Genomic DNA, 26009 nt, shown 5'->3' on the forward strand with positions numbered 1-26009 from the left:
CGGTTCCCTCCCCTGCCAAAGGAACCTACTATTTGCTTTAGGGCCGTTGGAAGCTGCAAGATCATGGGTGCAAATGCTTCCAGCAATTGGAAACAGCCCCCAGCAAGCCCTGCAAAAATGTCAGTTCCCATTTTCACACTCAGTCTTCCCCCATATGCACCCCCCACCTCCAGGTCCAAGCTAACCCCTCACCACCTCCAGGTCCGAGCTAACCCCGATGACTCAGGTGACCTCCTCTCTCCTGTCTCCAGCCCCGTTCCTGGCCATCCCAACGGATCCAGCCAGAGAAACTCTGCCTCCTCTCCAGGGTCCCCGGTTTGTCTCTGCTAACCATCAGCGGCCTTTTTCTCCTTTGGAGTCCCAAACCATGTAATCTGGCCACGGGCCAATCCCCTGACAATTGGCAAATGATACTTTTAAGCTTCCCGGTCCGTTTTTATCTGTGCCTAGACTATTCCACCAGAGTTTTGTAACCTCTTTATAGCTCCAGTTCCCGGCACAGAGTGATCACATTTTCCCCGTGCTGAAAACCTCAAAGCAATGACTTGGACTGGTACACAGCAGTGAACAGGAACCATTACCCAGTCTCTTGATCTAGAAAACCAGGACACTTGTGTTGGACAGCTGACATTTATCTCTGCCTAAAACAGGGGGCTACAGTTCATAAGTTCTGGTCATCACTCAACCCTGTGATTACCGGCAATTTGAGAGTAGCTGGCAGGAAAAAGTAGCCACTGAAGAAAGACTTTGCTAGTTTGGGAACCACCAGCCCCATATCTATGGAAATGAAATGCAGGAAAGATGAGGTCATCACAGAGGACCTAAATAAAGCACCAAGACAGAGGCTCAGGACAGTCCCAGGGTTCTCTGGGGTGCTCATCCCTATCACCTGTGAGACCTGCCCTGAGGGGACACAAAGGGAAGCAGAAAAGTACAAAACATTAAAAAGTTCCACATTACTTTTATTTTCATTATGACAGTATGTTTGAAAGACCAAAGGCTTGCCAGGGAACATTTTAGTGCAGGCATGTTTCAAGCCCAAGCCCCATCCCAGGCACAGGGACAGTCCTGGGAGCTGTCTTGATGCCGAGCACCCTGCCCCCGTTTTGGCCAGGGCTGAACATCTAACCCAGGAAGAGCGAGTCGGTGCATCTGGAACTACGACAGATGGTGAGGTCAATGTCACTGGGCACTGGAGCCATCGCGTTGCAGGGCTGGCACCAACACTCCTCCACGGCAAGCCAAGGGTATGAGAAGGCAGAAATCAAGAGCCACACAGAGGAAGCCAGGCTGCAAAAAGGGGATTGGACCAGATGCCCAGAGAAAGGCAGGGGCGGGCATCCATGTGGCCGCAGAGGGACACGGGGAGCAGTTCCAATCACCGTGGACCGGAGGCCATGCTCTGTTCCTCCCCACCACTGCTCGGCGGGACTGACTGTCACGCGCCTGGGACAAGCACTCTGCTCCTGTCCACTGGGGTGGCTTTCTCTTCCTTGTAACCTGGAGCGTCCTGACTAGGACACTCTCCTTTGAACGAGCTAAATAAACTCCACCAGGAGATTCCTCTTCTAATCTATTTCAACTGACAGCAGCTACTTTGGTCTGATTTATTACCTCTGTAAGCCCTTCCTTCTGGAAAAAGGAGGGGCTGCGATCTCTTTTAAAGTGGGGCTGATTTACACGGGCATGGTCAGCGTGTACAAGTCTGCTTTACAGCGCCCTGCACGATGCATCTAAACCAGTTTGGTCAGCTTATCCATTCCCTGAAAGCAAGGGAGCCACCACATCCGCAACTCCGTTGCTAAGGCAACTGCTTACTTTCCATATCAACTGCAAACTGGTTGCTATGGAGACACATATACAAGAAAAATTCCTCTTTCCAGCCAGGGACCAGATGGCAGGGAGCTCGCAGAAGTCATGGGTTAGAGGACTTTGCTAAATGGGATGTTTACTGGAGCGCATTTCTCTCATCATATCGGAGATGCCACTGGCCCTAAGCACTTTGAGAAGTTTTGCCCTCATTACCAAAAGCACAGGTTTGTTCTCTTCTGCCTGCAAAACTACAGGGAGTAGCTATAAAAAAACTACAGGTGGGTTATTTTTGAAACGATTCTGAATTTCTTCCTCCAAACATGAACGTCTTTTGTTTTTATTTGCCGTGCTGGACATACTCCCACACAAATTCTCCAGTCAACTCTAATGGAAATATAATTTCCTATAAGAACTGAAATAGATGTTTGATTTCTCTTCCTTTCCGATGGAGACAGAATCCAGAAATCCTCTTCAGTTTTCACCAACGGAGCGCCAGTGCGTCCCAGATTTATACCTTTACTCCAACTTCTCTGTTGTGCTTGAAACTCACACACTGCACTTCTAACTTGATAGCTCCACTTACACATTAAAAAGCCACCTCAAATCTTTGGCCTCACCTCCAACCCATTTCCCAATCCATGCTTTCATCAGAGAACCCCAATCCTGGTCTAAACCAGTGTCATTTCCGCCGTTTCGAACCCGCACCCCCAAACAGATGACTTCCCCTGACGCCCCCTTAATCGCCTCATTCTCCTCTCTTTAGTACACTTCCTATAGGCCTCCTTCCTGGTCCTTGAACATTTCATGCTATTGCCACCTCAGGGCCTTTGCACTCGCTGTTCTCTCTGACGAAGGTCTTTGCATGGCTGCATCCCTCTTGCCACCAAGACACAGCCCGTCCTCTTCTCTGGGAGACTCCCACCTCCTTCCCCACCCCTCTCTAGTACATCACCTTCTTCATTCATGTGTCCCTACCTGCCACATTACCTGCATGTCCATGCATGAACCTACTGCTCTACATGTGCCTCCCCCTCACCTACTCCCTGCCCCACGGACAGTCTAGGAGAACAGCCAGGGGCCTGTCACGGCCCAGAACTGCGTCCCCAGCACGCAGAACAGGGCCCGGCCTTCCACAAATATGTGTGGCCTGAATGAAGCACTACTGAAAATCCTTCTGAAATGACTGAAGCTACTTTTCTTTAAAGTGCAGAGTCTAATTTTTACTTTGCCAACGAAGGCCTCTGCAGGGTCTCAGAATCATGGCTATGAACAGAGGTTCTTCCTTTACACTACTGCAGCTATGGAAGATTCTGGAAGGAACACGGCATCCCGAGAAGTCTTCTCGGAGTACTTGGTGTGACTCTGTGCCACCATGCCTGTGCTGATTCCAACAGACTTGGTTTTTCTCCCTCTGCTGCGGCTCCGTGGTTGCAGTCAGCACTCACATGACTTGGCCTGTCCTTGTAAAAACAAAGTACTGGCAGCGTGCTGTTGCTGGCTGACTGTTTTCCATCTAACGACATTAGTTAAGTCACTTATCGGCCCTGTCCCTAGGGGAACACGGGCACAGCCTTCTGTGAGGCACTTCACAGAGCTCCAATAAGTGGAAGGCGCTGCTGAAGTGGACCCTGCCAGGCCCAGAGGGGAGCCCTACACAGCCTGCGGGGAGAAAAGGAAGAGAAGGCGGGTAACTGAGAGCCCCCTCACCCCAGGGAAGCAGCGCAGTCACTCTGCCTGTGTTTACTGGTCTCCGGTGGGGTTCACACGCAAAGGTACTCAAACCAGCACGCACACTCGCGTGCACACACGCACACCCCCTAAGGACTTCGTTCTGGTCTTGGACCTGTGTAACCTCGTGCAGCAAACCACCAGATTATTATTAGAAGAACAACTTGACATTGCTCTCCATCTTTCAACCTTACATTTCCTTGCTTTTCCTCTTACCATACTTGGCACAAAACGCATCATCGTCACTATCAGGCTAACGTTTCTAAAGATATTAAATGCAATTTAACCAAAATATCTTGAAGCAAAACCTTGGCTAACTGAAATGTTTTTTTTAAAAAATGGGTCTGCATCTCTGCTTTAATTAAGTTACTACAGCAATTTAAAGTTTTCCCCTTCCTATCTGAGCACTCCCCGCCCCTCACCAACTCCTGGTACTTAGTATTTCCATAACCTCCAGGACCACCCATCTTCTTCCCTTTTCTCTGATAATGTTCCAACACATCTCGGGCCCAGCAACATTCATCTTCTAAGCATCTAGAACTCTCTGGCAGAAAATCCCATGCTTGCTTAGTAAAAGAACCAACATTTTATCTGAAATTGCAAGGAGCCCAGTTAAAATACATTTCCCAGACTTCCTCATAGCTAAGAGGGATCATGTGGCCAGGTTCTAGCCAATGAGATAAGAGCAGAGTGTGGGGTTTCTGGAAAAGCACCTTAAAATTGGTAACTCAATAAAACCCTCTATGTCTTACCATGCATTTCTCCTCCTGCTTCCTAAAATGGGGACAAGCTAGCCGATGCCATCTCCAACCACGGGAAGGCCCGAGAATGGAAGCTGGCAAGGCACTGCCATCGGATGAGCAGAAAAACAGATGGAACGTGGTGGGTCTGTGTCCAATTCCTCAAGACGAACTTTGTGTGACAGAGCAACGCACTTCTGCGTTTAACTCACTCTTAATGTGGATTTTCTACAACAAACAGCCAAACTCTTCCCAACTAATCCATTCTCGGCATTCTCAGGTTCATCGCCACAGCAGAAGATTGCTACGTTGACAATTTATTCAAGTGCTCCCCCAAAAGGAATACACAAAACTTGCTCGTTCCTATCTTTTATCTCAGCTCCAAATGGCCCTCTGTGGGGAAGGGAAGCTTCCCGACTAACCTCAAATCACTCCGACCTCTCACTGCTCTGGCGTGCTTCCTGCACTTGGGGCGGTTTACTCTTTTTCATTTTGTGCCGTGCCTCCTGTTTCCCTGGAATGTAATCTCCTAAAAGGCGAGAACCAAATCTCACTTTTTATTTTCACCTTTAACATCACCAAATAATTGTAACACACAGAGGGTGCTTGAAGTCCCTGAAATTAGAAGTAACGGGGTCCAGAAATATAGTCCTACTAATAAGGAAGCATTCCACAGGAGCAACCCAAGTAAATCCCTGCAGTCAGAAAACCTCAGGCTGGTGTGCAAATGTAGCAAAGGGATAAATTCTTACAGGCAGTTGGATGTATTCATTGAGACAAGCAGCAAGAAAGTTAAAAATGACAACAATAAAAGACTTTAAAGGTGCATGAAATGAAAATCTGTGAAAAGACCTGCCTAATAAACATAGTATCATCAAAACATTACATTAGCCTTTTTAAAATATATACCAACTTTCTGTGTCAGATGCAAAAAACGTCCATTGGGAAGGCAGTGGAACTTCCTATGAAATCTGAAACCTGCCATCACCTTGCCAAAGCTTAAGAGGAGCATTAGGTGGCCAAGGGCTCCGTGGGAGAGTATGGAATAATCCAAATAACCCATCACTATTTGTGAAAGAAGCAAAGCCCATGACTTTCAAATAGGAGGTCAGTGTGCCGACTTCCTATGTTATTTACTGCAGAGAATTATCCCGCAGCTAAAGTGATTTCAAAGGGAAATCCCAAAGCCTCTTCAGCTCAACAGGGGAGAGGCTCTGAGAACAATGTCTTGCTGGCCGGACATCCAGGCAGTACATCAATGAAGGAGCATCTCAAAGACTCACCCAGGTACCACAGCGCCTCACCAAAGAGAATGCAAGGCTTCTTGAACAGTCACTGGACAGCTACTCCAGGGAGGCCCTTGGGTCTGGAACCAGCTCAGGGAGGAAGTGGGGTCGCCATGTGCCCTGGAGCCTGCTCCTGCACACCTCACCACGTTTCTGCATGTCCCACCACCCAACATTACCCTGATTTTTAGGAATTTACCTTCCAAGACCAGACTGCGCCGTCTTTCAAAGAGCATGATTTATCCACCCCTCAAAAAAAACCCCCAAAACAGTCTCATCTCTCCTTCCCAAAACCAACAATTAAACTACTATGTTACTAGTGTCACGGGAAAGGGCAACGCCCTTGTTCTGGGTTTACACCACCAAGAGGAAAAATATCAGGGGCCACTGCGCACGTGGGGGTGCTGCCACATAAAAGGGAGCTACCTCATTTTCTAAACGGCCCTGGAAAAGGATTCTCATCTACGGGAAAAATGAACACCCAGGGGGCTGGGAGCGGGAGGCGGGACCTGTCAAACAGTGTCTGTCAGGGAGAAGGGGCTCTGAACTTGGGCCGGGTCGCAGGGGAGACGGCCCGGGAGGCAGGGGGCCTGGGCCAGAGCCTGGAAATAGAAAGCAGAGAAGGCAGTGATAAGCTCTGTGCAAGTAAGTGTGACATCTTCCTTTCCATTTGCTGACTACGACAGAATCTGGCCCAACTGCAATAGCACAAAAACGTGCTCTATGTTCCCGTTTCTCTATGCTGTACCCCAGAGTGAATTCTCTGGTTATTTTAGTCCCCCGTAACTCCTGTTTATAGAGCATTTGGAGGAAGCACATAGAGACCATCTATAGGAGCCTCTATAGGAAGGAGGTATAGTCAGGCACTTAAGCACATACATACCCTTCAGAACTGGAGGGATTTAGGGTGCATTCCTGTTCTGCTACTTACTAGCTGTGTGCCCTCCAACAAGTGGCTCAACCACTCTAAGCTTAACTCATCATCTATTTTAAGAAGGAAAATAGGACTACCTCATAGGTAAGGAAGAAAAGGGAGAGCCAACTGTTGTTATAAAAAGCCAGTGGATCTTTCCCTTTCCTGGGTCAGAGGGTCCATTAAATAAGCAAAATAAACAAATGTAAATCAACGAAATCTGGGATCCTCTAGGAAAATGCAATATGCATAGTCACGTGACACGTGGTCTATAATTTCAAGGTGTCTGCAGAGCCTTTGGCGCCCAAAGACCCATATTAAGAAGCCCTAAGATCCCCGGCTGGTGTGGCTCAGTGGATTGAGCACTGGCCTGTGAACTGAAAGGTCACTGGTTCGATTCCCAGTCAGGGCACATGCCTGGGTTGTAGGCCAGCTCCCTGGTTGGGGCGTGTAAGAGGCGCTACTGATCAGTGTATCCCTGATCGATGCATCTCTTGGACATCATTGATGTTTCTATCTCTTCCCACACCCTTCCGCTCTCTCTGAAAACAAAATCTTTAAAAGGAAGAAGTTCCAAGAGACTACAAGCTCCTGCCTCTCTATATGAGGAAACTGAGGCCCAAGTCACATGCCATCAGCATCCAAAATAGAAGCTGGTACCCTGGCTTCCAATCCAGTCTTTTTTCAACCAAAACAAGTTTCCTATATTAAAAAACTAAAATTATATTTTAAGCACTCAGTTTTGGACATACAAAACATACTTTTGTACAGCATTTCCATTCTAAACCCTCCTATGACATTTTTTTTTTTTGTTAAAGTGGCAAGAGGGGAAGTTGAAAAAAAGCACAGAAATAGAAAGAAACACACATACCTGAACCATTATTATCCAGTCAATTAAAAAAAAAAAAACTGCCCTTTACTTCTCATTTACAAGTATCCAAGAGAGGTTAGTACTTGCTAATCTTATAGTCTTAACTAAGGTCTGTATTTAGGAGGTATAAAACTTAATCCCCGACTTTGAAACTCTATCTTGATTGATTCGGGCAAAGGTTCTCAATAGATGAAACCCTAAGATGAAAGACTGCCAGGGAACTTTGCAGAGGTCGGAGCAGCCGACCCCACATGAACCCAGAGGGAGAGTTCAGCCTTCCCAAGAAAGGGTCAACCAGGCTTCCTGGTGAGATCACTCACAATGCCATCCATACGGGATCTTTGGGGGGAACCAAGCCGGAATGTGATCTAGCCTTTAGCACTTATTCCACATCACAGACAAGACAGAGGGACAAGCTCAGTGAAATCTCAATGAAGCAGACAGGACACAGACCAGCACGGGATTTCCGCAGCCCAGAGAACGGGTCTGTCTGACAAGGATGGGCACCAAAGGGGCTTGGAGTAGGACGGCTGTGAATGAAGAAACGTAAGAGCCAAATGCAACACGGAAACCATGTTTGGATCCTAATTCGAACAAGCATTTTATAAACCATCAGGGGGATCCGAATATGGCCCTGGTATTAGGTAATACCGAAGAGCTGTTCCTTTGGCTACGGGTGACACCGGCATTGTGGTTATATAAGAAACTGTAGATTCTTATGCACACACCCTGTAATACATTGGGATAAAGTGATGTAAGGTCTGGGATTTGCTTCGAAATACTTAAGCCCAGCAAAACAAAAAAGAAGGAAGCAAGGGAGGGAAGCCCTTGTTAACTACAGAACCTGGATGCAAGCATCGGAGGTGATGGTTGTATCGATTTATCACACTGCTCCCTCCCCGTGCTTGTTTAAATTTTTCATGATTAAAAACATAAAACTCTTATCTTTTAAATTCATTCCAGAGATAAAACCAAAAAGAAGGGAGAGACAGAGAGATAAAACGGAAGCAAAACCATCTATTTTCCCCGGACTTACTCATTCATGACAATATGTTCTTGATGAAATCTCTGCACTGGAAAGAACCCAAAAGCATCTAGCTGAGGGATTCTCGATTCTGGCTGCAAGTCAGAATCACCTATGAAAACAGCTAGTCGGGACACCGACTTTCCCCAACCCACCTCAAACCCACTGAATGAGAATCTTCAGGGAGGGGCCCAGAATCGGTCCTTATTTGTAAGGGGCACAGACGATGCTGATGCAATCAGTCTAGCACATTCCTGCACGCCAAGCCGTTGTCGGGCAGGGTATATGTTCCAACCCCTCAGGGACAAGGATCACACAACATCCCATGTCCTCACAGTGACGTCAGGCTTAAAACTGTGTTCTACGCTTTTAAAAGAAAAGGAATGGCTAACTCTGTGAATACAACATGCAAGGCTTCCACTCTCCCCTTTTCCACAGTCACTGTCACGGCGCTACAGCCGAGCCGCCGAGCACAATCTCCTGGAAAAAAACGATTTACCTGTGGGGCCGAAGGAGGTCTCACTGAGCAATGTGTCAGGGGAAATGCCTTCCTCTTTGCTCAGCTAGCCTGGAGAAGACCCTACATGTCCTGGGAGTCCCTGAGGGCCTAGGCCTCTCAGAGCCGCGCCAGCTTGCCCCAAGGCAACCCAAGGAAAGAGGAGGAAAGGGGAAAGAAAATTCAAGCTCCTTGCTTTGCTCTCAGCAGGATGAACCCTGGTAACAACCTCTCAACCACAAAATCGACAGCACTGGGTCAGAAACACGCAGTCACAGGCTGACACAGGCCAGCACAGGAAGGAAGGCAGGACTCAACGTTTTGTAAGATTCACAATCTTAAGTCCTTAAAACCGTCCCCTTTCAACAGGTGATATCTGCATTTATTCAGAGGGACAACTGTCACCCCTGGAAACATGTGACTGGGGGTGGGGGCAGGTGCAGTGAGAAAGGGCTCTCCCGGACACGCGACCCAACACCTGCAGGCCTCTCCCGCGGCAGGCAAACAGCCCTCCCAGGCTCTTTGCGGCACTGGGGCTGCCCGTCCACATATTTAGACCGTGCGTTTGCTGAGCTGTTTTTATGCGCACCAGCCTGACTGTAAACACGGAGACGTGGGAGCACGGTGACCTGGACAATCATTTCTCCCCAAACTAGAATCCCACGTCTTGCCCTGTCAGTGACATGCGGCTTTGGGGGACCTGAACACCACTTTTCCGCACCACATTCGAACCTGAAGCTGCTTTCTCAGACTTTCCCTTTCATGCCACCAGGACCCACCTGAATGGGAGCTTTTAATAACACAGACTTGGCTCTTCACAGGAAAGCAGCGAATTTTCTCTCAGTTCAACGACTGATCTTAAAACACTCCACAGAGCCAAGTCCGGAGGCTGGTCTCCAAATGCCTATTCTGAGACGTGGAGGGGAGGAGGAAGAGAAGTGGACAACCAGGGACAACAGCAGCACCCCGCAATTGCCGCAGTTACGTAGACAGGAGGGTCTGACGGAGGAGGGGCCCAGAACTCCACTGTTCACACAGCAACACTGGATGGAGGCGCCACCAGCACCAGTGACCAAGGGCAAAGCTCCCTGGTGTCCACATCTGTCCTTCCCCCGGAACCACCCTTCTTCAAACCCTGCATGATGCCACTCCCCATCTTGAACATAAACTCTAGGTCAACGGCATCTGCAGATGAACATTTCCAGCTGCAGCAAGGAGAAAAATGGTTCCACCACTTCCTCATTCATACTCTTCCATGCTCAAGTAGAATTTTCTCAGGCTCAAGATTCTAATGGAAACAGAAACATGTTTCTGGAAAGAAAGTAGAGGTCCCAACCCTGCACAGCTGCTGATTCCACACAATAGTGATCCCGAGCCCGAACCTGAACTTCAAAAAGGGGAAAAGTAGACCATCAGCATTATTAGTGAAAAACAGAGCTGGAACACACAGTCACACGGTAAGGCGGGCGCCGAGAGATGTTTTCTGGCAATTTATTTTAACTGTGGCAACATTACCTTACAGAACGCCAGGTTTCCAGCTCTTACCAGTCGACCCAATTTCTATTGTACCTATTTTATCCTAAGGAAGGCAAAGCAGATTATTAAAGCTGTCTCGTTTAGTGGACCATCAAGCCTAAGCTAAGGCTTTAAAATAAAAATTCAACCTATTTTTTCTAAGTCACTCTCTAGTGGGAACTTCACCCTGAGCTAATTTTTCACATTCAGGGAGTTTCAGTTGCCAAACACTTAGGCAGACATCTGATTTCAAGAGTCGCCTCGGCAATTCACGTCTGTCTTTGTTTAGTCTTGGGAGTATGCAAGTGTGCGCCAGCCGTCTCCCAATGCCCATCACTGTCCACGCATTCCAGAATCCGCCTCATGGTTAAGGGCTGGCTCCTTGTACTCTAAACCCAAACTGACCCATCCACGTTGACAGAAGAACCAATCAAGTGCGCAAACCTCTCTTTTGTGATTATATTCAGATGCCACAGTGGGAAAACCTCAATCCAGCACAAACACCAAAAACAGTACTTAATATGTTTAAGGAACAGGAAGTTTGCAACTATCTAAATGAATGAAATAAACGAACGCATTCATAACAGTTACTTCAGGGTGGTGACTTTACATTCCATGCCAATTTTTTTTTAATGGAGGAAAGTTAAAAATTTTCAAAGAAAAAGGAAACTCTTGAATTCCAGACACAGAGGCTTACCTGACTCCTCTCTTTGTCCACTTTCTTAAAACACTTATTCAATGACAGATTGTGTCTCACTGAGTTTTTCCACCCAGTAGGTGCGTTTGCAAAATACGGGAAATGTTCCAAGATCCAGTTGTAGATATCCTTTACTGGCAGGCGCTTGGTTGGAGAGTCCTCGATGGCCATAAATATGAGGCAGCTAAAGGAGTAGGGGGGTTTGCAGTTGGGGTTCTGCCTGGCATCGTAGGGCATGTCAGAGTGGGCGGGGGACGGGGGCGTGTCATCGTCCAGATCCTGGACGGGGCTGACGCTCCTGAGGACTGACTCCCCGAAGCTCTTCAGCAAGTTCTTGCTCTCATGCAGCCAGTTCAGGTTGGTCAGCTCTTCATCTTCCATGGCCCCTTCTTCTAATCTGATGTCAGGCAGAGAAAAGTCGAGGTCATCGTCTTCCTGAAGGGCCTTGGAGAAACCGCTGCCCCGGTAACACTGACTCAGCCCACTGGAGACACTAATTCCTGAGCTTTCTGGCTTCTTACTGGGAGGCATGACTGGACCCATTTACGTGAAGGCTCCTGGTAAACACATGACACAGAAAAAGGGAAGTTAGTGAGACCCAGAGCAGAAAGGCAGCTGAGCTCTCGTAGTTCTTCTGGGCCCCCCGCCCCCGCCGGCACACACCCACAGGTCTACCACAGAAACACACGTGCTGTAAGTAAAATCGGTCCACCATGGGTGCGCCACCGTGACCTGCCCTGGCTCCATACAGCAAGACTGGAGAGATCCACCGCATCTTTAATGTGCAAACGCATCACAGAAAGCATGGGAAATTCCACAATGCCTTCTTCCTGGGTCTACACACTCTCCCACTGTGACCCCGGGAAAATCCGTTATTTCTTGCTGCTTCACTTTATCTATTATATATGAATATATACAGGTAAAAATATTTCAAGCTTCATGCTAAACACTACCTACAGTGCACAAACCCTGTCTCTTGGGCTGATAGGTCTCACTGTTTACTGTTCTCAGAAAAATACCTGTAAGTTTAAGACCAGTTGTTTCAGAGTTTCTGTACAGACAGTATCCATCACTCTGCAACTTTCATTACATTGCAGTGCTGTGGATTTGAGCTGGAGGAAGAAGGACATTTAATTGTATTGCGACACCACACTCTGAATGGAAAAGTGAGTAACTTCAGGCACCACACAAATAAATGGGAATATGAAAGACGAGCCATTAACTGAAATTAGAATTGGGGGGGGGGGCAGTCAGGTGAGCAAAGGAGCAGCTTCAACAAAGGGAGACAAATCCAACAAAAATTGCTACAGAATTCTCTTTTGCTGTCGCCCCCCGTTTTTATCAATGACCTAGAACAGGGAGTAAAACACCTGATGAGAAAAGAAAATAAGGAAACGGCAAGTCCCAACAGAATGACCCAGGCTGATACAAAGCTGTTCAGGCCCCTGGGACCCCCAGTAAGATAGAAAGAGCAACGAAGACAACGAAGAGACGTCTCCCACTCCTCCATGTGTAGCCCTCAAACAGTGCGCTCGGTTTCAGAAGAGTGTCTGTTTTATTTTCCCCCCATAACTGAGAAGATCAAACAATCTATCTAGGAAAAAAAAACCCCACATCAAAAGCGAAGAAATGATCATTCTGGGCTCCAAAGGTCCACTAACCTCACACCTAAAATAACTACCACTTCAGCTGGGGAAGCTCCAGAATGGGGCTCTAGAAAGCCGTGGGGGGCACAACACAGCCCACCCAGGGTGCTCTAGAACTGCAGGACCCTCCCACCTCCAAAAGGTGGTCAGACAGAGCCTGCTGACAGAAGGCTGGGGACGCTCTCTGCAGTGGCTGTGAGATGCCCAACTCTAAACAAAGAAAACTGTGGGTATCGAAGACCCATGGAACGGACAGTGCGCATACCTCAAGTTCATCCACGGGGACTAGTTCTCTCTGGCATGAACTAACCTGGGTAGTCACGACACATTTGAAATAATAAGCTAGTATCTTTAGGCTTAGGGGTTTGACACAGACCAGCCTAAAAAGGCTTTCTACCTTCTTTATAAACAAATCAAAGCTAGGTTTGTCCCTCTCAGTTTCCTCAGATCCCGATAAAAAAAAAAAAACCAACAAATTTTCTGATAACCAGGAATATTCACACAGTACAGTACAAAAGAGAACAACTACCCAGCCGCTGAAGGCAACTTCAGCTCTACACGAAAGTTTTACGTCTCCTGAGCTTCCGAACAGGGAAATTATATCATGGCTGACAGTAAAGTAATTTAATTGCACTGTTGCTATGACAACATGCTGCTCTCTTTCTTTTTAGTTTGCTTATTTGTCAGTGGCTTCCCAAAGGAACTAACACACTATTCTCCATGTTTTCTTTTGTTTTAAACAAACATTGGCAGCAATATGGTTTTATTAGAAAAATGGCACCGTCCAGAAAACAGGGTTACAGGGGTCAGTCCCCTCCCATCGTTCCCCTGCTTTGTGTCTGTCCTCCCCCCAGGCCGTCCAACTGTTAAGGGCATCCCTCTAAACCGTATTTCAGAGCAACCATCTCAAGAGCTGCTGATCACTCCTGTTCCATTTTAAAACACAGTTCCCAGAAACCACAGCTGAGTTTTCCATTATTATTCTCAAACTGCATAATTCGCCAAATCTCTTTTCCTCCAGTTTTAGAGGGGGCGGGGTGGGGGAGAATCCGGATCATGTGAGTCCGCAGTGAAGCAAACATTTGTAATCGGCTTCGAGAAAGGTTGCTCCTCATAAACTCCGGTGCTTATTTACTAGTGACCTCCGTACAACTTTTCGGTTTGCTATTGGTTATTTACGGTCCCCCGCCACACACAAGCTCACTCGCTCTCTTTTGTTTTAATGACGTGTTTAGTTATCTTTTTTGCTTTTCAACGGAGAAAAGGCAGCAGGAAAGCTGTTTTCTGCCGGGTATCAGAATGGTCTCCAAATAACTGACAAATACATTACTGGCCCAGCTCGGAACAGATGTTCGATGTGAACTTTAAAAAGTTGAGAAATCCTCCCCAAGGCTAGCAGAGCAGTCTCGAGTTGGGAGGGGGGAGCCCCCACCCTCCAGGCGCGCGCGCGCATACACGCACGCGCTCCACTCGCATCTACTGTACTTGTCAAAAACATTTCAAGGGGACCTGCGGGAGCGGCAATTGGCTGTGTCTCGCGTCAATCACCGGAGTTGCCAAGCAACAGGGAAACTGCTCTTCTCCCCGTATACAGGGCAATTGGGAGCTCGCATACCTTCACTGCTGGTCAGATGTCATAAACCTTTTATTGGCCACACTGCTGCGAGCCTTAAAAACACATCAATAAAAGCCCGCCGTCCCCCAACTTCTCCAGGACCCAAGAAGGGCTTCAAAGAGGTCCGGGATGAGGAGGGGTCGGGCCTCGGGGGTCTTGGGAGACGCTCACTGCCGGTGCCCAGCCTGCACAATTTGTGGGGGGAGGGTATCTTTGTTAGGATCCTGTTTCTCATCTTGGGGTGTCCCCTGGATCAGCACCCTCTCCCTCGGCCCAGAATGGCGGGGATCCCGTCCTCCTAGGACAATACCAACACTGTTCCTTTCGGCCGTCTTTTTGGAAATCAAGGCACCAGGAAACAGCCCGCACGTCGGGGCAGGAAACTCTTCCGACCCAGCAAGTTCCCCGCTCGGGGATCCCGTCTCCCCGCCCGGCCAGGCCCCCGCCCCGCACTCTCCCGCAGGAACTGTGGAGTCCCTTGTCTGCCGAGAGCCTCCGGGACCTCCTCTGACGAATGACCCCAGCCCGGGTCACCCAATCCTGCTTGGGTGCCGGCGAGAGCGCAGAGCGAACTCACCTGGCTGGAGCGGGACGCGAGGGCACGGGGGCGCCGCTACCCTTTAGTGGGAGCAGACAAACTTTCGCGGGCGCCCAGTGGGCATCGCTTGGTGGCCCGGCTACGGACGCGCGGGCGCGGCACGGCAAGCCCCGGGCAGCGGGCGGCGGGGGGCGGCCGCGGGTGCGGACGGCAGGGGCGCGGGGGTCGCGGCGCGGCATGGGACCTGCGGCGTCCGCCCGGCGCACAGCGCGTCCTCCCGCCGGCCCCGCCACTCTCCCCGCCCCGTCCCGCCTCCCGCTCGCCTCCGCCGCGGCGCGTCGGGCCGGGGTGCGTAGAGCAGCGAGAAATTGTTTCCACTGCAAACAAAAAAAGGCGACACATGACCAGCCAGGAGGAGGGGAAGCGCAGGGAGGGAGGAGGGCGAAGGGGAGGGACGGAGCGCAGGAGGCGGAGGGAGCCGGAGAGAGGGAAAACGTGGGCCGGGCCGGCCTGGGGCGCTGGGTGCAGACTCGCCAGGACCGGCCATGCTGCGCCCCCAACTCCACAACCAGCCCCTCCCCTGGGCGTTCCCGGGACGCAGCCCGGGCGAGACTGGGCTGGGCCGCACCGATGGGATCAGCGGGGGACTGGGGTGGCTGGCTGGAACCCCGCAACCCCGTGTGTCTATGACTGTGGGAGGCGAGGCTGGTGGGGCAGGAGTCGGGAGGCCTGTCCCTACCCCAGGCTCCAGCCACACGAGCGGGCCAGCTTTGCGCCGCAGGCTACGTGTCTCCAGAACGCTCTTACCCCATCCGCATGCCTTACATGGCTCGAAAGTAAAAATAAAAGGAATTATGATGCGGGCGAGGCTTGCAAGGGGGAGACGAGATTTCACTTTTCCCCAACTACGGCGTCCTGACGGGACTCCCAGGGCTGTTACCGGAGCTCCCCTGGCGCCCACCTATTGCCCCCAGGAAAAAAGACACAAAGGCACCGCACCCTCCGGCCCAGGTGGCCGCTCCTTCAGGCGTCTGCCGGCGCCTGTCTGCCCAGAGGCCGGAGGGTGGCCATTACAGATTACAGAGCAAAAGGCCACGCCAGTGGGGCCTCTCCGCAGCGTTGTGCTCAACTCCCCGACCCACTTCTAAACCTCTAGCGAAAACAAGCTTCATCTCCTTCATATCTGAGCTCTCAAGAACCCACCATTCACAAGGCCACCCAGCAAACGGTGCGGCCACCGCTCCAAGTCTTTAGGCTCCTCCAAAGAATGGCCACCCACTGCTAAAGTCATACCTAGCAGCAGGCTTTGGAGAGGAGGGGAGTCCTACAGGACACCCTGGTGGTGACACAGATAAAAATATGATTGCACAATTCTCCCAGGCAGCCAACTCAGCAGGTTCCTCCACAGAAGCCCAGGTCGCTCCCGCCACCGCTACCTGAACCCACCTGAGCCAGGGGAAAGGCCATTTTGAGCTATTTGCAAACTACAGAAAAAAACAGTAAGAAGGCCCGGAGTGGTCTCCATCAGAAACCGATCTGGCTTGCCGTACTTTGTAATCCAGCCAAAGGGGAAGAAAAGTCCCATTGGGTGTCTGAAAAATTTTTTATTTCAAAAACTAAGGAAGCCCCAATCGATCTAAGTCATTCCCCTTCACAAAGCTTCAAGATGATGGGTAGCAAGTCTTCAGCAAGAACACTCCCCACAGGCTGCATTACTTACCAGTACTGTGGCAAACCTCAACCAGATGATTCAGAGGTGGAGGCCGAGGGGCAGCCCTAGTTCACCCAGCCCCACCCCATTAATGACTGCGCACTAGATGTGACTTACCCTAAGCCACCAGGAAAAGGTGTGAGGTAAGAGAAACAAACTAGATCATCTCTGAAGTCAGAACTGGCAACGAAGCCAAGACTGGAGCTCATCTAGTGCAGGTCCCACCCCTCATCTGCATATCAGTCGAGAGTGCTGAATCTCCCATCCAAGGCACCAAGGTGAGAGACCTTTGTCCTCACACCTCACTGGCCAGGAGAGGAATAGCCAGTTACCAGCCCTCTCAATCCCCAAACACACTCACACAAGAGCTAGAAGTCTCTCTAGGTGAAGTCGAGGTGGCAGGTTATTTTCACCCCAGGACTTCCCTTCTTACTCAGAGTTCAGAATGAGACGATCCGGCCTGAAGGTTACTGCGCATGGAATGTGTCATTCTGAAAAAGTCTCTGTGCAAACTCTTAGCCTCCAGTGTCTGCACCACCCACCCCAGGTGAACAAGGCTTGAGCAAGCCTAACGATGAGCAAGGCTTGGGCCAGGAGAAGCCATAAGCAGAGAGTGGAGTGTAGTGAGGTAAACTGCCTTTTATTAGCTCACCTTCTTTGTGTGTGTGTGTGTTTGTTTTTTTTTGTTTGTTTCTTCCATTCTCAAGCATATATCTTAAGCTCTCTTGCTGTTATCACGAACGTGGCAAGAGATGTAGGAGGGTATCGCCTGAAGTGGTGAGCCAGCCCTGCCTCATTTGGACCGCAGAATACACATGTCTGCCTGTCTGTCTGTCTGCAACAGGAGATCCAGGCCTTTACTGAAAGCCAAAGGAAGGCTTAGTGTGGCCTTTGCACCTTATGATTCCATAGAACCCTGGCTCCAGTACATGCTACCTGACAAGAGGGTACAGGGACCAACCTTGCTTAGAAACAACCTCCCTCTTACTTCCCCTCTTCAACTTTCAAAAAGTATCCTTGTGCCTTACATCCTGGGAAGTCTCAAAGATGCACGTGGAACTGTGAAAACACACTCGACAGCAGAATTGTATGTGTATCCTAGCAGCCACTGTGGCCAGCACAGGTTCCCTAACTGGGGACTAGATGGAACCGTTCAGCCTGCAGCTCCATCTGGGCCTGGGATGGAGAGCACAGAGGGTCTAGGAGCAGGCGCACCCCAATTCCAGCATAGTCAGTGTGGGGCCTGAGGCTCCTCCTCTGTGGAGAGGAATGCCCCTCCTCTCGATATTTGCTGCTTTCTTCTCAAACATGCATCTTCTCTGCTCTGGAACATGAAAGCCCCTCCCCCATCGCTGATTATTTGGCCGATGTGATTACTTATGGAACAGTCAGGGTAAAGCCCTGTGATCCTGCTCCTGGCAGTAACAGCTGAAGAGATGAGCAGCGAGAGCACCTGCTGCAGGTGGGAAGACCTGAGGGACGTTCAAACAGGAGGAGGAAGCTGAGGCAGGCCTAAAAAGACGGTCTCCTGGTCCAGGATCCTTCAAATGGGTACGTAAGAGGAAACTTGGGTCAGCTCAGGGCTGGCAGCTCAGCTGGGCTGTGCAGAACTGAGAAGTCATCAGGTAGTTTTTCTTTCCATCACTTCTTTCTCTCTTTCCACGTTTTCTTAACTACTTCTCTCTGCATAGCTGTTCCACATTCCTCCCTGCAGGCTGGCTTCCTCTGCTCACTTAGGACCACACAGGGCTGCCAGCACCAAGTACCAAGGATCTTCTGACTTTAGCACCCACCACCATCAGATTGCCTCAGTCTTCCACAAGAGTTCAAATTCTCAGGGAAATCATCTGATTGACTTAGCCCAAGTCAGGTGACTCCTCCCTTCTGCCCACAACCTAACAGCTGAGGCAGGTACAACAGGACCTGGGAGGGGAGGGAGATGACTTTGGGAGGAGGAATATCTAATATAGGTGGGTGGGTGTTTGACCCATGGAATTGGGGAAGGGGTATTATAGACCTGAGCTTCTCTACTAGGGCTACTCAGGGTACCGCACCAGAGGCACCAGAATCTCCCCGGATGGGTCCCAGGCATGTGCATTCTGAGAAAGCACCACATAGCACAAACTGCTGTTCCAGTAAGTAGAAATGAATGGTACAAACAGATTTATCAAATACAACTTGGTTGTATCAGAAGATACATTTGTGCATTGAACAAATATTTACTGAGTGCCTACCAATTACATGGAACTCTGTTAGGTGCCCGAGATACAAGGCTTTTTTTTCTTTCTTGCGGAACATGCATGTTAGCGGGTAAAGTGAAAATACCATATCACAAACTCCTTGAATGCTAAGGTGGGCAGTTCGTATGTACTAATTCAGAGGACGAGAGGAAACATTGAATATTTTTGAGTCCAAGAAGTTGCACTATTAGAAACGCTTGAAAGTAAGAATGGCTTGCAACTAGCAAGTAAGTTCTAGAAACCTAATATACAGCAGAGTGATTAGAGAGAGCAAAACTATTATAAACATTAAAGTTACCAAATGACAAGGTCTCAACTGTTCCCAAGACTAGAAAAAATTATGTGACATGATAAAGGTGTTAGCTAAGCTACAATGGCAATCATATTGTAATATAAATGTATCCAATCAATACACTATACACCTTCAACTTACACATAGTGTCATATGTCAAGTATATCTCAATTTGGAGGAGAAGAGAGTGGGGAGGAAGGGGTGGGGAACATAGATCCAGGATGAATTCTGGAAGAGGGAAGGAGAAAATAGAAGACCCAAACCAGGCAGAACCACTCCAAAAACACTGCAGTGATTCATACACAAAAGGGAATAAAGGTTATTTTTAATGTGTTTTTTAATTAGGAAAAAAATGCTAAAATATTAAATTAGTGGTTCCCTCTAACTAGTAGAGTTATGGGGTAATTTTTTTTGTCTGCCTCTTTCATCCTTGTCTGTATTTTCCAAATTGTATCCAATGAACACCTATCACATTTTTAATGTTCTAATAATAAAAGGGGGGTCCATTAGGAAGCGGTGATTCTCAGACTTGAGTGTGCGGCTATTAAAGCCCAACTTGCCGGGGCCCCGCCCCCAGAGTTCCTGACTTGGTCGGTCTGGGCTGGGACCTGAGAATTCACATGTCTAACAAGCTGCCTCTGCTGGTCCCGGGTCTACACTTCGAAATCCGCTGAATTGGAGAAAGGTCAGAGAGACTGGAGACAGTGAATGCACAAGAACCTTCAAAAGAAGAACCAAGAGGATTTGTCCAGTGGTCGAATATGAGAGGAAAGGGAGGGCTTATGGTCAAAGATGATAACTCCTTCACCATGGGCAGACTAAGAGTCTCTTTGGCATAACATGAGAATGTACTTTGTAATGACAAAAAAGCTCCTTCTTTCCTTCCCTTCAGTGCAGAAGAGAGAGCAGCACCCAGCTGGAAGACCCTCTGCCTCACGGGTGAGCTCCAAAGCTTGGTCAAGCATCATTTGGAGTTTCTCTTGGGGTTTTCCTCTTGTGCATTCTTGGTGTTTCCGTGACAGGTTCTGAAGGGTGGTGCCTGGGAAAAGGCTTATTAGATTTCTCCAGCAGGGAGTAGAGCCAGGAAGTTTATTTGATGAGGGAAGGAGGGTGTGTGGGAAGGGAAAGTGCAGCCGAACCAGCGCAGCGAAGTGCATTAGCTCAGGTAGGTGCTGAAGCCAAACCTGAGCTTATCAAGTCACCTGCTGGAGGCAAAATGGAAATACAGAAGCTGTCAACTCCTCCTGGAGCATAAACACACGTGTGAGCTGATGATCCAGAATACCGGTTTAGTCAATTCATTCAGTCGCCAAGTATTTATTAACATCTAGGTACTCTTATGCCCAGTTACTGTGTGCAGGGGCCTGGAAAGGAACCAAGAAAAATAAAAGACAAGGACGGGGGAGACTCAGTGAGCATACATGAAGCAACTACAAATAAACACACGAAGAGCTGAATACCACGGCCAGAGACGGCACAGCATGGTGGCCGGCGCCAGAACCTGGGACTAGGTTCATACGCTCCAGCACTTACTAGCTAACATTAGCTAAGATACTTAACTTCTTTCTCTCTGCCTAGTTTCTTCATCTTAAAAAGGGAGTGGTAGAGAGAAACTAATAGCAATACCCATTTCATAGGCTTGTGATGAAGATCAAATGAAATAGTTGTAAAAAAAACATATAACAACGCCCTTGCACTTAGCACTATTTTTATTAAATAAATATTATAAATCAAAGGGGAAATTACTGACATATTTGGCTGCATAACAATTTAAAATTTGTGTATAGTACCAGCAGTCATAAATCAGGTTAAGCAAAAATGAGGAAATAGTTGCCATACCTATGAAAGGGTTAGTATTTTAAATGTATAACCTTTACAACTCAACCGAAAAAATCATCACCCTAATGATAAAAGAGCAAATTCCCAAAAGGAGAAACAAACATCGTAATACACCCATGAAAGGCTACTCGGCTTAAATAAAAACAAAATGGTGCAGATTGCAATTATGATATCTCCTTTCATCTGTCAGGTTCGCACGGACTTAAAAAGACTAACCAAATGTTGGTGAGGGTTGTTGGGAGCAAAGGGGCTCCGTACAACTATTCAAGAGGGTTGGAGCTCTGACAAACCGAACTAAAACTTCAGTGAGCCCAGCCATTGACCCTGTTTCCAACTGCTAGGAATTGATGCCAGTGAACTTCCCCACCAGACTGCCTTCCCGCAAGAGGCAACAAGCTCCAGGAGATCAGGACTGCTAGTCAGCAATGTACACAGCACCTATCCCCGCACCTGTCACTCAGTTGGGACTGAATGAAAGCAGGGAGATACGCAACAATGTATTTAGGAGGGTGTTTGTTGCAACATTGTTTAAAATCGTGAAAACCTGGAAATTGCAGAAATTAGAGGCGAGAGGCATTTTATTGTACGGCCCCAGTTTCCCTTTGTTCCCTTCCATTGCATTTTCAAATCATTTTAAGTGAAGCTTTCCCTATTGTGAATCACTTTCCCAGTCTCATATAGTGTGTGTGTGAAACCATTTGCAAACATTTCACAAAGTAAGAGTTTGGGGGAAAATAAGTATGTTATCAAAGCTTTTCACCAAATTGCAGCATTTCTTAATCTTTTCAATCTGAAGGGACAAAATGATCCCTTTCTGAAAGGGATGGTGCTCCCAGCAAACAGGAGAATTGCTAAGGATCACCAAGATTATATCCTACACTCTGGGGTCTCTTGTCTGGTTGCAGGGAGGCTTCCGATTGACGGGTTTTGAGGATCAAACTTTGTCCACAAACTCTTAGGCAAGCACAAAGATGAGAGGAGATACGCCTGAATTAAGAATTTGTGGGGGCAGGGGAGACATTTACTCTCTATTTCCAGATTGTTCTTCTATAACAACTTATGATTATGAGACCAACTATGATTTTATCTTACCTTCCCAGGGATATTCCCTGCAGCTGGGAGCTTGCCCTAGAAGAGGCTCCCACTCTGAACTCTTGGACCCCATCCACCTATAGTCCAGTCTCGTTATTACGGTAGTTGTGTTCTACGGTCTCCATACACGATGAGATTAGCAAATACCGAGCCACCTCTCCTAGAGGAAATACAGGGTTCGATTCCTTGCGCTGTGGTCACTTACTCATTAACTAATCAATACATAACCTTATTTTCTCTGTGTTTCCATTTAAAGATCCTTATTTGACATAGATTGTTGATTCATTAACATTGAACTTGCAGCCAACAGAACTATAACTCACATTTTAACAAAGTTTGCCTGACACCCATCAGCCTTGGCATGCTTAGAACACTGAACACGTGAGCACTACAATTGAGGCCTATTTTAAAGAGCAACATCGCCAACAAAACGCACGGCAAGGACACGAGTCCACAGTGTGAGAGCTGACACAAGCAGCCAGATCACCACCCCACTCCGTCTTGGCCGGAAGTACATGTGTGTGTTGGGCAACTCAAACTTCTGTCACTTTACATACGTCCATGTGACTGTGAAAGCACCATGATCCTTGATTTGGGGGTTAGAATAAATTTTAGCAAGAACGCACATTTGCAAATATGGAACCTGTGATTAATGAAGGTTGGCTGTATTTAACGGCACTTAAACAGCACTTATTCAGTACCAAAAAGTATTCTAAGGCTTCATTCATTTCATACTATTATGTCCCTGTTATAAATCAGGACCTGAAACACAGAGGGATTTAGCCACCTGCCCACAGTCACACAGCTGGTAAGTGATGGGGCTGGGATTTGAACCCACACGGTCTGAGTTTCGTATCAATGCTTCAAGGGAAGTTTCAGATCAATCCAGACCATTTGGCCTCTAAAGGAACTTCTTGGGGCTCGAGGACGTGAAGGACAAGGAGCAGTAGAGCTTCAGGGAGGAAAAACTGTGACTAGGAAATAAAGGAAGGAAGAAGGGAAAGGAGACTTTTAAACTGAATGAAAAGGTACTACTTGCAAAAAAAGAAGTTCAGCTTCTACATCATAACCAATATGACATATTGTATCTTTCTAAGAAGAAGTCAGTTGTCTAGGCACTGAGCACCAAACAGATCATCGGTGCGTCGAGAGGCAAGGGTCCTGTCTTCTCCTTCCCCTTTGCTCACAGCATGGGGCACAGTGGTCATCAAAAACACGGATCCCTTAACAGCAAAATGAAAAGCTCTCTTTCGTCCCTCTCCCATCCCAGTATCTAAGAACTGTGCAGATTAGTCAAAAAAAAGTAGCATCATCAACCTTTTCCTCCTCCAAAGTCGGTGAGAGCTTTCATTGTTTCCCTCTCTCCAGCGAGTACACCAAGTACCGCACAGCCTGCTGGCCCCAGGCCCTGGGTCCGCCAAAGTCTCAGCCAGGCCAAGAAATGACTTCCCCTGCCTTTCTGTTGCACAGGGATGTGAAAGAAAATAATCGATTCTTCTCTTTAAGTTTGTCTTTTAAAACAAAAAGCTCTACATGGGATGAACTCTCTGGGAAACAGTACATAGATTTAAATATTACCAAACGATTTCCCTGCTCTACCAAGTTCTTTCTGGGAGATTAGCAACTTATTTACAACAGCCAAACCTGAAGGCTTTTCTCCCCAGCTGGGTAGCTAAGTTCACCACCACTTTCTGTCTTGAAACCCCACCCCTTCCAAAAATAGCATCTCCTGGGCCTTTCAAGTCGTGATTCAGGTGCAGGCACGAGTGCATACAACACTCAGTCTCATAAGGGTGGGGGCTGGAAAGGAAGTGGACACATGGATGGATTGCTGTCTTTCTGTGGGTGCAATCAACCACCTCATTTCTCTGTAGCCAGACATGTGACTCTGACTTGCTTCAAAGTTTTGGCCCCCAAACAACTAGGCGTCCTTTTTAAGTTGGCATTTTTTCCACAGAAGAATATTGAGCATCTTTTCTACATGCCTCACACAGCGCTAGGCCAGCTGTCTACCAATATGGAGCCCCGAAGGGGGTGCTGCCCACGTTGGTGACGGCAGTCATTAGTGCCTGTTGCTCTTAGCCAACGTCAAAGGGCCCTCAAAACAGGGGTCCAGGCGGTTGGCTGAGACGCCCCAGGCAAGCATCCGTGCACCAAGAGTACCAGCAGAGCTACCGGAGGGCCAAGGAGGGCATGCCACAGTGTCCTGGACTTCCAGATGGAGTCCAGTCCCAGACAGCGAATGTCAGAGCTCCCCAGAGGCTGCCCAGGCCAGCTTCAAAGGGAGGGATGAACCTCATGATGACATCAGTTCCAGAGAAATGCCACCTGCTAGCATCATGCCCAGGCTCGTCTTCCCCACCTACCAGCTTCCAAGGCAAGTCTCCAAGGGCACGGTGAGCAGGCAGCTGCAACAGTTTGTATTTCCCCATGGATTCGCACTGGGGGGACGTATAGATGGGAAAGAAGTAATGGCCATTCCCAACGACCTGGACCCCTGAGACAGCCGGGATCCTGAAAGGTCATCTTGTTGACCCCTTTATAGAAAACTGTGGTTTTCTTTGGCCTGGAAATCTGTCGGGTAGATTTTCTGGAGTAAATTTCTGCATCCACACACACTCCCATTATATTGATATTGAGGAGTGTGACAATGCAAACCCACTCTGAACCAGCCTTCTCCCTCCAAACCCCAAGGACACCCCTCAGTCTGAAACGCCTGCCACCATGTGAGAGAGCCTGGCTCAGAGGCTCCCCCACACTCCCCAGCTTGCTGCTTTTGAATAATTACAATATCAAACCAAGCACAAAGGGAATAAGACGCTAAAAACGCTCACTCCGTCCAGTTCATTCCATCTGGCAGATGCAATTGAAAGATGGGGTTTTTTTAATCCCCCCAAAACTTCTCATTTAAACTTGGGGTGCAAAAGGCACCTGCCACGTAAGCGTCCCTGGACCCGCGCGGGGGCAGAAAGGGAAGGTTTCGATGAGACACAAAAGCGACACAGACCTGAAGCGGAGCAGGCTGCCCCTCAACAAGGCAGCCAACTGCCAAACTGTCACTCTGTTCAGCGGCTGAACAGAAGGCTCGAGTAATGACAACCACAAAACTCATTTCAAGTCTGAAAAGGTGACTAATGAGCTCATTCATGCTGGCTATAAATTATTCACTACAACACTGATCCCACTCAAGACAAACAGTAAAGTAAACTTTAAACACAGACAGTGCCGGCCTCCGACGTGCAGCGAGTTATGTCTGTAAAACTTCTCACAATGAAAGAGATACTTGTCTCCCCCTCGTCTATTGTCACACTCATTCTTCTGTTTACTTTTTTTTACTGCCTTTAATCAAGTGTAAGCAGACACAGCTGTTACACATTTATTTCTCAGTTGAGTTTTTTTTTTCCATTAGTTATTATGAGCAATCATGATGCTCTAAAAATAGCAGCAAATTATATTCTCTAGAAATTGAAGGCTGACCTTAAAATGAAGCCCAGGTCTTCAGAAAGAATATTCAGATGCACGTGTTGGGAGAGTGACAGCCCTGCACAAAGGCGCAACCAAAGTGCGGAGCATTTTCCATTCTGGGAGAGGGTTTCTATTGGCTTCCAAATTCCCTTTGGTTCCAGTGGAAACATGTTGCTTCCAAACCTCACAATACAGAACCTGCTTCTCATGCTCATGTTTTTGTGAGGATTTTCACGAAAACTCACAGTCTTAACATGAGAAGAAAGAGGCGGACCCAGGCAGGCTTTTCGGCCCAGACAAACCCAGCGGCAGGTCTGTTGCAAACCCACCCCCGTTGGCTGCAGACAACTTGCAGTTTCCTGTTTAATATTAAATAAATCATCTTAGCTCTTCTGTTCTCATGAACTCTGCTGTCTGCTGCTACTGCCCCTACTAGAACCACTGACTGCAGAGAAGCGGTCCCCTGTTTTTCCAGCCTTTCTAAAAACC

At 48.3% G+C, this 26009-nt stretch overlaps 1 protein-coding gene across 8 annotated transcripts in view; it reads right to left on the minus strand.

Annotated features, from left to right (window-relative positions):
- FOXN3 (forkhead box N3) overlaps positions 1-26009 on the minus strand; it is a 348864-nt gene that overhangs the window by 193338 nt on the left and 129517 nt on the right. For 6 of the 8 annotated variants that reach the window (XM_053929162.2, XM_024568365.4, XM_053929163.2 and 3 more), the window contains one exon: positions 11083-11639. In XM_053929162.2, the coding sequence (XP_053785137.1) occupies positions 11083-11625 (543 nt within the window). In that variant the 5' untranslated portion in view covers positions 11626-11639. Of the gene's footprint in view, positions 1-11082; positions 11640-14920; positions 15254-16709; positions 16793-26009 lie in introns of those variants that run through there. The other 2 variants (XM_045201997.3, XM_024568364.3) reach the window with 2 other exon arrangements.

Source organism: Desmodus rotundus, chromosome 7, assembly GCF_022682495.2.
Source record: "Desmodus rotundus isolate HL8 chromosome 7, HLdesRot8A.1, whole genome shotgun sequence".
NCBI lineage: Eukaryota > Metazoa > Chordata > Mammalia > Chiroptera > Phyllostomidae > Desmodus > Desmodus rotundus.